This window comes from Molossus molossus, unplaced genomic scaffold, assembly GCF_014108415.1.
Source record: "Molossus molossus isolate mMolMol1 unplaced genomic scaffold, mMolMol1.p scaffold_m16_p_2, whole genome shotgun sequence".
Classification (NCBI taxonomy): domain Eukaryota; kingdom Metazoa; phylum Chordata; class Mammalia; order Chiroptera; family Molossidae; genus Molossus; species Molossus molossus.
Genome location: NW_023425355.1, coordinates 104,873,736 through 104,887,827, shown reverse-complemented (window position 1 = coordinate 104,887,827; position 14,092 = coordinate 104,873,736). Strand labels below are relative to the sequence as shown.

At 50.4% G+C, this 14,092-nt stretch overlaps 1 protein-coding gene across 7 annotated transcripts; it reads right to left on the bottom strand.

Moving 5' to 3' along the window:
- Positions 1–533: 533 nt before the first annotated feature.
- SLC38A5 (solute carrier family 38 member 5) lies at positions 534–11,252 on the bottom strand. Of its 7 annotated transcripts, none has more exons than XM_036271593.1 (16): positions 11,041–11,252; positions 8,497–8,550; positions 8,342–8,436; positions 7,752–7,867; positions 7,588–7,661; positions 6,766–6,858; positions 6,548–6,626; positions 4,581–4,663; positions 4,214–4,272; positions 3,973–4,110; positions 3,688–3,767; positions 2,943–3,043; positions 2,581–2,696; positions 1,637–1,781; positions 1,450–1,553; positions 534–982 (listed from the first exon to the last, which is right to left on the bottom strand). In XM_036271593.1, exons 2-16 carry the CDS (start codon positions 8,522–8,524, stop codon positions 881–883), a joined length of 1,413 nt encoding a protein of 470 aa, XP_036127486.1. In that variant the 5' UTR covers positions 8,525–8,550; positions 11,041–11,252; the 3' UTR covers positions 534–880. The 7 variants fall into 7 exon arrangements, with proteins under 7 accessions (XP_036127486.1, XP_036127483.1, XP_036127484.1 ...); XM_036271590.1 differs by having other exon boundaries at positions 8,342–8,411; XM_036271591.1 differs by lacking the exon at positions 11,041–11,252 and adding an exon at positions 10,076–10,142 and having other exon boundaries at positions 8,342–8,411.
- Positions 11,253–14,092: the final 2,840 nt, after the last annotated feature.

Below are 14,092 nucleotides of genomic sequence, written 5' to 3'. Positions count from 1 at the left end.
TCTGAATGATGGTTGTTCTGTAGTTTAGTTGTAATTTTGATGTGGTTGTGGAAGGAGGCTAGGACTGCGTTTACCTACACCGCCATCTTGACTGAAAGTCCCTCTTCATATACTTTTCAAGTGTCACAAATTATTATTTTGATCTCTTTTCCATCAATTAGGAGTGTGCAAACCATTCTTAATTCAGGGGCCAAAAATAGGCAGTGGGCTGAATTTGGCCTGTGGGCCATAGTTCACTGATTCTTGTGCTATAACATCAATTCCAGGGATAATTGTATCCTTGATTCACTGCTGTATCCTCAGCATCTAGAACAGTGCCTGGCACCTAGTAGGCTCTCAATAAATGTTTCTGAAGTGAGCAAGTAAATGAAACAATAAGTTTGGTAGCAAGTTACTGAAGTGGGGAAGTGAGCAAACATATGGGAGTCAACTCAGTACTACTCTCGGGGCCTCAGTTTACCCCTGTCTGAACCTAAGCAGGCTCCACCAAGAAGTCTTAGAAAAAAATCAGAAGGCTGAGGCCAGAGCTGCAACTCAGAATCTTTATTCTTATTCTCCCCCTTTAACTTGAGGGTAATCTTGACAAACAGATTCTGCCAGGAGGAGGCAGAAAGAATTGGGCTGGGCAGGGGCTCCCCAAGGACCTGGCATCCTCCTCCTCCTGTCGGGTTGGTGTTAGGACCATGATCCAAGCTCAGCATCCCTGGGGAGGACAGTGGACCACTCTGCAGCCTCTGTGGCCCCCTACCTCCAATAGCCATGTTAATGGGAACCAGCCATCTTCATACACCAGGCAGGAGGGACCTGGGAGAGTGGCCCCATCTGTCTCTACACACACACAGGCGCATGTACCCAGGAGTCTGGCTGGAGAAAGGCATGGTCAGTGTCCAGACACATGGCTCTGGCCTGTGGCCCAGTTGAAAAATATGAAGCCTAGACTGATCGCCATGAAGAGGACCCCCAAGACACCAAAGCACAGAGCCTATGGACAAGAGGGAGAGAAGATGAGACTGGATAGGTCACCACAGTGGAGCTCCTCCTGAGAATGTTCTTCAGGCCCTCCATTTCTGACCCTCCTTTGTGCTCTCTCGTTCCTTAAACCAGCCCGTTCCTGTGAATCTTCCATCTTCCTAGAACCCTATACAGAGTACTCTCCTCCATCTTCTTTGAAAGTTCTGACTTTTAATAAAGCACCTTCCATCTAGAGAATGGTCCCTCTATGCCAGCCCTTCATTGAGTGCCCCCTCTGTCTTCTCAGACCCTGCTGGTGCTCTGTTTACTCAGCCCCTTCCTAAGACAATCTCCTTCATTCTTTTAGACTATCTCTCTCTAGATGCATCCTCTTCTCCCAAGCCTCTCTTGAAAATGTTCCTTCTATCTCTAGCCATCTTGGAGTGCTCTCTCTTCAGAACACCCCCTTTTCCCCCAGCCCTCCCCTGAAAAGTTCACCTGGATCTTGGGCCAGGAAGAGAGGGGCTCCACTTCAGAGGGTACAATGCAGAGGTAGAAGACACTGGGAAGGATGAAGATGAGGCTGGGGGCTGAGGTGGACCCTGGAGGACAAGCAGGAGAAATAGGAGTCAATGTAAGTTTAAGGTACAAGGCCCACATTAGATGGAGACTAACTGGTACTAACCGATAACCCCAAAGATATCCCGGATGGTCGGCACGTAGATGACAAGGACATTGACAAAGACAAGCAGGATCAGGGCTATGGCCACATGCCGTGGCCAGCTGAAGGCTTTGCTTGGGAAGAGCAGCTGCTGCAGGGCCCGGCGGATCTGTAGGCACAGTAGGGTGGGACACAGTCAGGGCCCAAATGCTGCCTCCCCCTCCTTGTGGTCATCTGTCTTTGCCTCCACCCTCTGCCTGAGATCCCTGATTTCCCCTTCATCTGACTGTCTCCACCCTATCTGACCATCCATCTGTTCCTCCAATTTCTGAATGAGCATCCACCTCACTCTGATAAGCCATGCTTTTTCCTTCTGATTGTCCATCTATGTCTCTACCCACTGTCTGAAATCTTTGCCTCCTCCTCTATCTTACTATCTCTGCCTCCTCTTGTCTGACCACCTACTTGTCCTTCCATCCTGTTTAAGATCCTTGCCTCTTTTCATCTGACTAACTCTATCTCCTTACTCTGTCTAGTAATTTTACTTCCCCATCTGAGAGCCTTGTCCCTCCTACACCTTACTACTTCTGCCTCCACCCTTTTTCTGTCCATCCCTGTTTCTTTATTCTGACTGTTGATCTATGACTCTACCCTCTGTCTGACTATTCTTGCTTTCCTCTCCTGTCTAGCTAGACATCTGTGCCTCCTTCCTCCAACTCCTACCTCTGTCCTCCTGACTCTCTCTGTCCTGCCTTCTATGCCCCCTTCTTTATGACCATCTATTCTTGCCTTCCCTGTCCATCTGACTATTCTGCCTTCTCTGTCTGTCCATCACTGCCTCCTCCATCCATCCATTCATCCACACCTATCCCCAACATCCATCCAAACATCTATGCCTATGCCCTCTACCCATCCATCCATGTCCCTCTGCTCCATGGGCCCCTTTTGCCCCCCTCCCCCCCCCGTACAGGGAACAGCACAACTGGCACAGTGAGAGTCACCGCGAGCAGCACTGCCAGGCGCACACAGAGGATAAGCAGGTCCTTCTGGCTGTACATTTGTAGCATCTCTGCCTCCACGCTGCCTGGGACATGGGACATGGAACATGGGATGCTGGATATGGCAAGAGAACCAGGACCAGTGTTCACACACACACACACACACACACACACACACACACTCTAACAAAATCTACATGTATGATACATACCATTCCTTTGGAAACTGATGGGTCTGAAGGCATGGAGAGAGAGTGCTCAGGCTCCTGCCCCAACAGTCTTCCTCATCCCCACCCCAGCTCCCACCCAACCCTGGCTCCAACTCCACTCACTGTAGAAGGTGAGGTATCCAAAGGTGGCCGTAAGCCCATACATGCAGAACATGGCACCGATGGACACATTGGCCACAGCCTGCATTCTGCGCTTGGAGGGCCTAAGGTATAGAGGTCATGGAATTGTAATGCCCATACCCCTGGACTTGGTCCAGGCCCCTCAAAACTAGCCTTCACCCTCCAGAGTCTCTTCTCCCAGAACTGACACTCATCTGGTACACACTGGGATTCCCATCTCTCCCTCCCCTGTGTGACTAGCCAAGCCTCCCCTCTCTGTCTATCCATATCTCACCCATATGACCATCGTTGCCCATCTCCTCTGTCTGAAAATCTCTGCCTCTACCTTCCATTTGGCTGTCACTGCTCCTCCCTTTCATCTGACCATCCACACCTAATTACCCACACTTCCCCCATCATGTCATCCTTGACACCCCCCCTTTGTCCAGTCATAACCCCATCCATCTGACCATTCCTGTCATGCATGCCACCCCCTTCATCTGATCATCTCTGCTGCCCCACTCTATCCATTCACACCTGTATTGGATGTTAAAAGAGTAAAATACTTAAGTCCTAATCAGTAAACAGTCACTTCCCTGTATCTCCCAAGGCCTCCTGGCCACCTCGAACCCCTCTCTTGGCACAATCTACAATCAACAATCAAGTTACAGTCCCAGAAATGCTGTAAGAATTATCAAACATTATGACTATCACCCCACCTGTTGACTCACCACACATGCCCACTTGCCTGCAGAGCTCTGTGTAGATGGGCAGCACTTCAGGGTGGCAGACAAAGGCAAAAGCCATAATGGGCACTGTGTAGAACATCTGGGGGAATGGCCCAAGTACATGAGGTTAGAGCCTACAGGGTTCCATCCTCTCCTCTCCATCCCCCTGGCCCTACCGTGGCTCTCCATATCAGACACTTGGAAGCCCCAATGTCCAATACATGGCTCCACTCCAAGAAAAGCATACTGTGTAACAGGACCAGAGGCCTGAATGTGGTGGAAGCCCTATCGGCCTGTACACCCACCTGTGAGTCCACTGTGAACATCTGGGCTTCACAGCTTCTGTTCAGCCCCTGGATGGGAAGATCTAGGGGGCTCTTACTCTCTGCTGCTGTCTCATTGAAGCTCACAGCACAGCCAAGCTGGAACTTCTTATAGATGACCTGAGGGTGGGAGGGTGGGAGGGTAAGGAAATGAGGTTATAGGGAAGGCTGTGTCCCAATGTCCCAAACTCTCCACTTTTTCAAGTCCTTCCCTCAGACTCACTGAAATGAGGAAAAACAGCATGCAGGTCAGGGAAAGACCACTGGTATACCCCAGGTAGCCTGCAAGGGGCAATAACACATGAGACTCAGAAATCCAGGGACACCCCTACAGCAAATATTAAATCTCCAGTCTGGCCTTCAAGACACCCTCAAGCCAATTATGCTACACTATTGCATAAACTTGTAATTCTTCCTGGACCAGCCTCCCCTCCAGAGCAAATGCCTACTGAGTAAACTCCTATTCATCTGTTAAAGCCCACATCAAAATCTCCCCTAGCGTTCAACAGCCCTTGAAATTCAGGATTCTCTCAATCTGGCTCCCCATCTCTAATGCCACTATCCAATGACCAATGCAGGAAGCCTCTTACCCAAGTGTCTCATGAGGGCCAGTGGCAGGATGATTAACACACTGACAATGATGATGAGGAGGTTTCCGTTCAAGAACCAGCTCCTAGGGAGACAGGCACATATAGTGACTAGCTGCCTGCCAAAAAGAATTGTCAGGCAGATATCCATAGAAGCCAGCTGGACAGACATTTCTGCCCGTAATCAAGAGAGATGAGCCAACACCCCAGTTTGTGAGAAGTCATTCAGGTGGTTAAAGTGATGGCACAACAAGATGGACAGAAACAGCCAGACTTATTACCAGACTATCAGTCAGACACTGTCAGAGGGATACATCTGAGAACACATGCACAGCTAGACAAAACTGTGCTGTCAGACTCACAAGTGAACATGCAACCAGATGGACAAACAACACCCCAAGTCAGTCACACTCACATAGTCCAACACAAGGTGCCAGACACAGAGTGAGCCACGACCCTGGTGTCTGACAGGTAGAACACTCTGATGATCAGGCAACGATGCAGTCAGACAAAAAGTCAGAAATGCACATGTGTGGTTGTTCAAACAGCTTACAGTCTGTTGAACACCTGAAAGTAGTTAGGCCAATTTGGCCACATGGTCGACAGAAATAGAGACCGTGTGAATCAGCCAGCTGGAACCAAGCTCAGAGAAACAGTGAGATCTGTACAGATATTGCAGGGAGGTGCTCAGGCAAAACAGTCAGTTAACATTTGTTTGAAAAAATGTTATTGAGTGCCTACTATCCATCTTATACACACAGTTACACAGAAATAAACCAACGAAACATCATTGGCTATATACACAGTGGGAGCTAATTATAATAATTACACTCAGCTAGGCACATAGACTGCCAGCTACCTGGATGGTTTCAGAATCAAACCAAAAATCTAACAAGATACACAAAGTCATATACAAACTGGACAGATGCAGCCAGAAGATGAATCCAAAATCAAAAATGCAGTCATCTGGATGCATACTCAAAACAACAATTAAACACGCATGGTTGGAACAATACAAAGGACATGTATGGTCGTAGTTGAGGATCACACACACACACACAGCCAGAGAGAATTTGCTAGAACAATGGTCACTAGCCCTGGCCGGTTTGGCTCAGTGGTTAGAGCATCGGCCTGCGGTCCAGAGAGACCCGGGTTCGGTTCCCGCTAAAGGCGTGTACCTCGGTTGCAGTTTGTCCCCAGCCCTGGTTGGGTTGTGGGGTGGCAACCACTTGATGTGTCCCTTTCACGTCGATGTTTCTCTCTCTCTCTCCCTCCCACTCTATCTGAACAAAAAATTGAAAAATGTCCTCGGGTGAGGATAACAAAAAAAAGAACAATGGTCACTAAATTAAACAGGGATGGAGTCTACTGGCACATACAGTTGGAGCAAATCACATATATGTAGTTGGCACCACAGTACACAGCACACACATACACCCACATCATTGGAGTCAGTGACCACACACTTATAGTGAGACAGATTCAGCCAGCCTGATGGGCCCAGAATTAAACAGAATCTGCTGGACAGGGAAAGTCAGAGTAAACAAATGTCAAACACACATGGTTGGAGTCATAGTACACAGGACACAGCTGTAGTTGGCCATAATACAGCTGGCCAGAGAACCTGCCAGTACAACAGTCACAGAAGCAAAACCCACAGACAGAGTTTAGATCTACTGGAGAGTAGTCGCATGATCAGTACACTGAACATACAGATTCAGCCACCAGACGGAATCAGCCAGAACACCAGTCACAGAAATCAACACATGGTCTGCTAGTATCCTATAGTCAGAGCAACAGTCACATATACTGCTGACATCACAATACACAGGAATCATAGTCTGACCAAAGTGGCCTGCCCAACCGTCTCAAAGTAGAACATTTGGGACACAAAGCTGAAGACAGCAGCCAGACCTGACAGGTAGAGTCAGTGGCCTGTGAACTAGAGCCAAGGAGTGTTACTCACTCACCCCTCAGGGTCCATGTACAGGAGGGTGCCAATAACCAGGGGGAGTTCGGATTTGATGATGAACAGGTAACTGGACATGGCTGGTGCGGGTGAGTGGAGGTGTAAGCAAAAGGATTACCCTCGTCACCCTACCCCATTTTCCACAGCCCAGCCTAGGGAATCCCACCTCATCCCACCCTCTTCCCCCAAGCTGATCCCCACACCTCCCAGAGTCCTCACCCCCAACATTGTGCAGACAGATGACTGCAGCCACCACTATCTTCCCCACAGGCCCCAGCGCCCTCTGTCCCAGCTGCTCATAGGCTCGGATGCCTGTGGAGATGGGGAACAGGAAGGAACAGGTTGTGGTCCAGGAAGCCAGGCCAGGGGTGAGATGAGGGGAAGAGGGTCTGGGAGCTAGAGAGTTGGGGCTTGGAGTAATTGAGTCTGATTGATGGGGGTGAGGGGTGAGAGTTAAGCAGTTAGGATTGGGCTTAGAGGTGGAATCTGGGAGGTGGGACCTGTGGCCAGGAACTGTGGCCAAGGAGAAGGCTGGAGGTGGGCTGGAGGTGGGTAGTGGGGGTCTTGGGAGCAAATCACATATACATGGTCTGAGACCACATACACATTGTCTGAGACCATGGCAGGAGTGAAGTCTGAGATCTGGGGCAGTGGAAGCTTGGAAGCTGGGGCCTAAGGACTGGAGGTCTCAAGGTTGTGGGATCTGGCTTTCATGGTTGTGGGGGCTAGAGACTGAAGGGAGGGGTTAGAGATGAAGTATAGTGGTCTGGGGATAGGGAGGGTCTAAACAATGGAATTTATGGCCAGACTGAGGGGTGAGGGGTGAGGATTGGGAACTGGGGATCTGGGAGCCCAGATGAGGTCTGAGGACTAGGGTACAGTCTGAGGTCTGGAGTCCAGGGAATTAAGTGTGGGGTCTGGGGTCCTGGGTCTAGGATCTGGAGTCAGGGTGGTATGTCCAGAGTCTGGGGTTTGGGTTGAAGTCTGGGGTCTCAGGTCAGGGGAATGAGTCAGGGGTCTGGATTTAGCTCTGGGGCTCACCTACAACACCAGCACAGGTCAGCAGGAGATGGATGGAGTATGAGGACAGAAGAGCAATGCACAGCAGCAGGGCTCTGTGGCAGATGGCACAACTCAGACTTGGCCCTTAGGCCTCCCACCTTCCCCCAAACACCCCTGTCCCCTACAGGCTGCCTAGGACTCACAGGAAGAAGAGGACACCTGTGTGGGCCATGGCGTAGGCCAGCCCCAGGATGCCGCTGCCCATGATGGCGTTGCTGAGGTTGAACACTGACATTCCAAACGACGTCTTCCCCTCGAACTGTGGGTAAGGGACAAGGCCCAGGAACACATGGGGAGGGGGTCAGGTAAGGAGACCAGTTCCGGGGCCCAGGAAAGACTAGGGAGGAAGTGACTGGGCCAGGAAGAAGCCCAGGAAGGGCCAGAGGAGAAACCAAGAAGTTAGGAAGAAAAAGGAGTTGGAGACAGGAAGAAGCTGGGAAAGGAAGAGCCAGGAAGGGAAAAACTAGGAGAAATTTTAGAGGGGAGCATCTATAAGTGGAGAGAAACAGGAGATGGTGGAGCAGCTACCAACGTAAGAGATGGGAGGGGAGTAGCTGGAGATAAGGAACAGCTGGGGGAGGGGAGTAGCTGTTGCTGAGGAGCAGCGGGGGCAGTAAAAACTAGGCCATGGAACAGTTGGGGAGGAGGAGGAGGAATAGCGTGAAGAGAGAAGAGTAGGGGAGGAGATGAACTGGCAAGGTGCAGCTGGGACAGATCCTATAGGGTCACTCACATCCATGAACTGGGCTTGCTTCCTTCCAGGAGCAGGACTATGGCTGGGCAGGAAGCCCTCGCGTTCCTGCCTGTAGTTGGAGAGGGCAGAGAAATCTGGGCTGATGAGAGGGTAATCCTGACCCCCTGACCTTGACCCATTGGGCCCTGACTCACTTTGCAGCACCCGAAGGTAGGGCTCCATTCATCTTTGGATCCTGCAGTTCCATCCTGTGGGCAGAGAAATGGGGTGGGGGCCAGAGATGAAGCAGGGAGGACTACAAAATGGGAGAGCTAGGTGAAGGCATAGGGGTTCAGACAGAGACAGACAGAGAAACAGAAACAGAGATGAGGCAAGTGGAACAGGAACAGAGGAATGATAGACAAGGAATAAATGAAGAGAATCGAAGGTAAGAGCGAGAGGCTGAGGTGGGTACCTGAAATATCAGGGGGATCATTTTGTATGATTGTCTAACCACTATGCTGTACACCTGAAACTAACATAAAATAATATTGAATGTAAACTATAATTGTAAAATAAATTTTTTTAAAAAAGTGAGGCTGAGAGAGGAAGAGATGAGAGAAAGAAAAGGATATCAGAGAGGGAAAGATATCAACAGTTACTCAGACATGGAGAGATAAATAGAGGGGGGAGACAGAAGGAAAGAGAGAAACCAACCCCACAGCAGATGGCCATTTGGAGTTGCGATAGCCTCTCCTCCCAGACCTCAGACTTACTCTGTCTTCCTGCTGTCTCTTTCCTTCCCAGGTCTCCAGTACACCCCACCCCCACCCCCAATTCCCTTCACTCTCACCATGTGGCCAGGTCTCTGCTCCTTACAGGGACACATGTTGGCTGACTGCCCCACCTCTCATAATACCTCCTACACCCCTCCTTCCCGCCTGGGCCCCAAGCCTGGGCCCCAAGCCGAGCCCAGAGCTGATGCAACCTGTTCACTGGGCAGGGGGTGGGGACTGGCTTCGAGACCCCAGCCCCTGACGCTGCAAACTCTCTGCCATAACTCTGAATATCCTCACTAGAGGCCAGAGACAATTCCCCAACTGAGTCCCCTCTAGGGACAGAAGTGACCCAGGCACCCACCCTTATTCCCCCTTTTAGGGACCAGAGGTATTTTCTAGGTCCCCTGTCAAGTCTTAAACACTCTCCTTCTGGCAGAAGTAACTGTAGAGACGCTTCTAGACTTGAGATACTTCCTGGGCTTGGGGTGTCTAAGGAATCTGACTTGATCCCTAATTTCCCCTCCTGAGGAGTAGCTGTCTCTGGGACCCTCATCAGAAACCCCCTCCAGGACCTGATGTGTTTCTGGGGGTGGGGGGTGTCTCTGTGACCCCCAGGCCAACATACAGTCCCTGTATTCTGCATGGAATGTCTCTGAAGAATCCTTCAGCCCTGAGCTCACTTCCTGCACATGCAGTAGCCCACAAACCCCCATTTTAGACCCCCATCGTTGCTAAAACTGCCTCCAGGAGATCCCCATCCCAAGCCCTGAGTCCCCCTCCTGGGGCAGGGAGGGCTCTCATGGAGCCCCATCCTCAGCCATGAGCACCCTCTGAGGACTCCTACCCACTCCTGAATTCACTTCCTGGGAGCAACGTACCGAAGGACTCCCCTTCCCATTCAATTCCCCACTAGTGCTAGAAAGGTCCCCAGGGAACCCCTGAGTCCCCTCCCAGGATCCCTACTTGTGCCTTGGGGTCTCCAAAGCCCCCGCCCCAGCCAGCGTTCCCTCCTCACCTCCCTGCTCTTCTCAGCTGCAGAAGCGGCAGAACTAGGACTAGGGCTGGGGTACCCCACCGCCTCCTGCTCACTGGACCCTGCCCGCCCTGCTCGGTGGCCAATCAGCACCGAGGCGCCTGCTCAGTAGCTAATCAGCACAGCCCGCGCCTCATCTGGCCCGCGGATTTTTTTTTTTCTGGGAAGAAGTTTTCATTTTAATTCAGTTTCCCTCCTTCTGGCTCTGGGAGGGGGAAGTAGTAGGGAAAGGTGGGCACCCTCTTCATCTGGACCCACCTGGAGGGAGACTGAGGTGTGTGTGCATGTGTGTGTGTGTGTGTGTGTGTGTGTGTGTGTGCGCGCGCGCGCTTGCTCGTCTTGATTGTGGGGGGGGGGGGTGGACCGAAAAATTGAGGGAGTAGGTCCACACCCGGAGAGAGGGCTAGGCAGGCAGAGAGAACTGACTCGGGGGTCAGCCACACAGTGGGATGGAGAGAAATTATGCAGAGAGAGAGACAGAGATAGTAGGAGAAACAGTCACAAATAGACAGGCAGGCACAAGGACAAACTACAAAGAGGACAAAGATAGATAGGGTGTGGAGGAGTGGTACACAGGCAGAGGGGCATTCAGGGGGAGAAAGAGACTACAGCCAGATTCAGAAACAAACAAGGGGTCAGCCCATGCAAGCACCTGGAGGAAGGCAACAGGCAGTCAGGTCCAGTAATAAACAGGAGACACAACTGACAGATAGGTGACCACAACCAGACACATCCCCAAACAGAGGTTGGGAACAGACACATCAGCCCAGAGAGACAAGGGGACACAGGGAGTGATGGAGGCAGAGAGACACCTGGAGGGACAATGACAACAGGCAGAGAAAGTCTGATTCAGGCAGAGAGGCAAACAGGGTAGATAGACAGACCTGGGGACAGCAGTGGGAAAAGTGCAGGGATAGACAGACACAGCCAGGCCACTATAAGCTGACCTCAGACACATAACCTAGCCAAGAGAGGACCCTAGATCTTGAAGGTCCCCAGAGAAAGGTGGGGAAGACATTTGTGGTTGGATGGGGAGTGTGGACACACACTGTCTGCAAACTAGGCACGCCCTGAAGTCCTGGACCCAGCCCAGGCATTGGGTGGGGCCTGTCCACACCCTAACTGAGGAGCTCCACTGTCTGTCTGCCTGTCCAATATGGGGGTTTGTCTGTTCACTCCCATTCAGGCATGTGACAGGATGTCTGTCTGAAGTAAGGCATATGTCTCCTGCAGGGAGTCAGGTGGGGTGGACTTCGGGTTCTGGCCCAACTCTACTGGGCTGCTTGAGGCCCAGGTGGACAAGAGGCCTCTGCCCACCCCCCACAGGGAGCACAGAATTACCAGAAAGGCCAGGGGCTGGCTGGGGTTCAGAACTAGCCTAGATGCTTCTACCCCACTTGCAGTTGAAGGAGGGCAAGGGATGGGGCATTTACTTCCCACCAGCAGGAGAGAGACTCCCCCAAACTCAGGGATGACAGCTCCATCCAGGGACTCGGAGATGGAGGCAGATTTGTCATCCCCCACAGAAATACAAACTTGCATGCAGACCCGCAGGCACACACACAGGATATATGCTGATAAATATGTATACACACAGACTGCACACCGAAAGCCCAGGCCATGGAAGTCACACTCACAACCCCACAGAGTGACCTAGTCTTACAGACATCATCTTCAGACCACATCCAGAAAGCATGGAGTGTCACAGGGACAGGCTCACACCAAGCCACTATAGATTCATGGACATCATCACTCACAGACTCACAGCCACATACAAAGTGCACAGACAAATCTGGTTTCACACAGCCAAGAACATCATACACAGGCCCAGTGTCTCCCACACACACTTCCAGTTTTAGAGGGCCCTGGAGGCCAAAGTCCAGATTCAGGCTCTATAATGATACCTCTGTGCATGTGAACTCAGGTGTGAACTTGTGACCACATCTAGCTCTGGTCACAGAGAGAGGTACTCAAAGCAGACATGATTGTATAGACAGAGAAGCTGCAGCCACGGATAGGCACATAACTACCTTCAAGCAGATAGCTGTACACAGCCGTGTATACATACAACTATTGACAAATGAAGTCAGAAGAAACACGTGGGAAATGCATGGACAGGCACACAACCAGGAAAACCAGAATATAGAGTGCTGTTCCCACTGTTACAAAAAAGGAAATCCAGAAAATACACCTAAAGCTGCATAAAGAAGAAACATATACAGTGGCACCAGAAGAAACACCCATGGGGCCCTGGCTGAATAGTTCAGTTGGTTAGAACATCATCCTGATACACCAAGGTTGCGGGTTCCATCCTTGGTCAGGGCACATACAATAATCAACCAATGAATGCATAAATAAAGTGGAACAACAAATTGATATTTCTCTCTCTCACACACAAATCAATAAATTTTTTAAAAAGAACAACAAAAAATAAACACCCATAGAGCACACATAACCACAGCCAACCACTCACCAAGAAGAGACAGAAGTACAGTGGCAGAAAAGAAAGACACACAAAGGAGACACACACACACACACATACACACAGGAGAGACACACTAACCACCTACAAGCATTACAAAGGAAACACATAAACATTCAAGGAATACATACACACATGCACAGCCCCATATAGATGGATTGCTTGAGCAAACAGTACCAACACACAGAGGTGCCAAGAAAGAAACACGAATTGGACAGTCAGCCATAGACACAAGATACAACCTTGGTAAGTTACATAGGAAGGCACGTGGAGCTCACATATGTACGTTTCTGCCTGAGAACATATATAGGCAGATGAGATGCTTTTGGGGTACTCACACACACACACACACACACACACACACACTCCCCTGTCTATCCTGGCCTACTCTGATGTCTCCTCTGATACTCGCCCCTCCCCAGAGCCATTACACAGCTGTGCTACAGGCAGGCCAGGGAAAGAAACACCTGTCAGCAGAGACCTTGGCCCAGATGGCGAAGGGGGCGGAGAGCTAGGCAGCTGTCTAGATTTCAAGAAAAGTCTGAAGTGTCCTGTCCAAAGAACTAGTGTACCTTGGACACACACACACACACAAAAAAAAAAAAAACACATACCGCCCTGGCCAGTTTGCTCAGTGGTTAGAGCAGCAGTTCTCAACCTGGGGGTCGAATGACCCTTCCACAGGGGTCGCCTAAGACCATCGGAAAACACATATTTCCGATGGCGATCCATAACAGTAGCAAAATTACAGTTATGAAGTAACAACAAAAATAATTTTATGGTTGGGGGTCACCACAACATGAGGAACTGTATTAAACAATCGCAGCATTAGGAAGGTTGAGAAGCGCTGGGTTAGAGTGTCAGCCTGCGGACCAGAGAGTCCCGGGTTCGGTTCCCAATAAGGGCACGTTCCTCGGATGCAGTTTGTCCCCAGCCCTGGTTGGGGTCGTGTGAGTGGCAACCACTAGATGTGTCTCTCTCACATCAATATTTCCCTCTCTCTCTTCTCCCCTCTCTCCCTCCCTCTCATCCTGAAGATAAAATGCAAAAAAAAAAAAAAAAAAAAAAAACCATACCCCCATTGGCCACCTCCCCACAGCAGCTTCCTGCTCTGATCACTCTCCTCCCCTCCCCTCCCTTCCTGGCCCTGCAACACTGCCAGCACAGGACCACCAGGCACACAGCAGGTGCTCAATAAATGCCACATATTAAGTGTCATATTATCCTTATTATTTTGTTATTTCTGCCAAGTGAACTCTTCTAGGAGAGCAACTAACCTTCATCCAGCTCTATAGCAGGTGCTCAATATATGCTAGTAGGAGGAAAAACAAAAGGCAAGTGAAATCTGGCTGCAGAGGGAAGCCTGATTTGGAAGGAACAGATGTCTTTAAACTTGACCTAGGTATTAAGGCTGTATCAGGAATAAGGATGCTTTATTAGTTCATCACTGTAGGGCCCTTTCTCAGGGTCATTTAAGGGTTTTTGTTGGTTCAGGAAAACAGACCCTTGGGCGACAT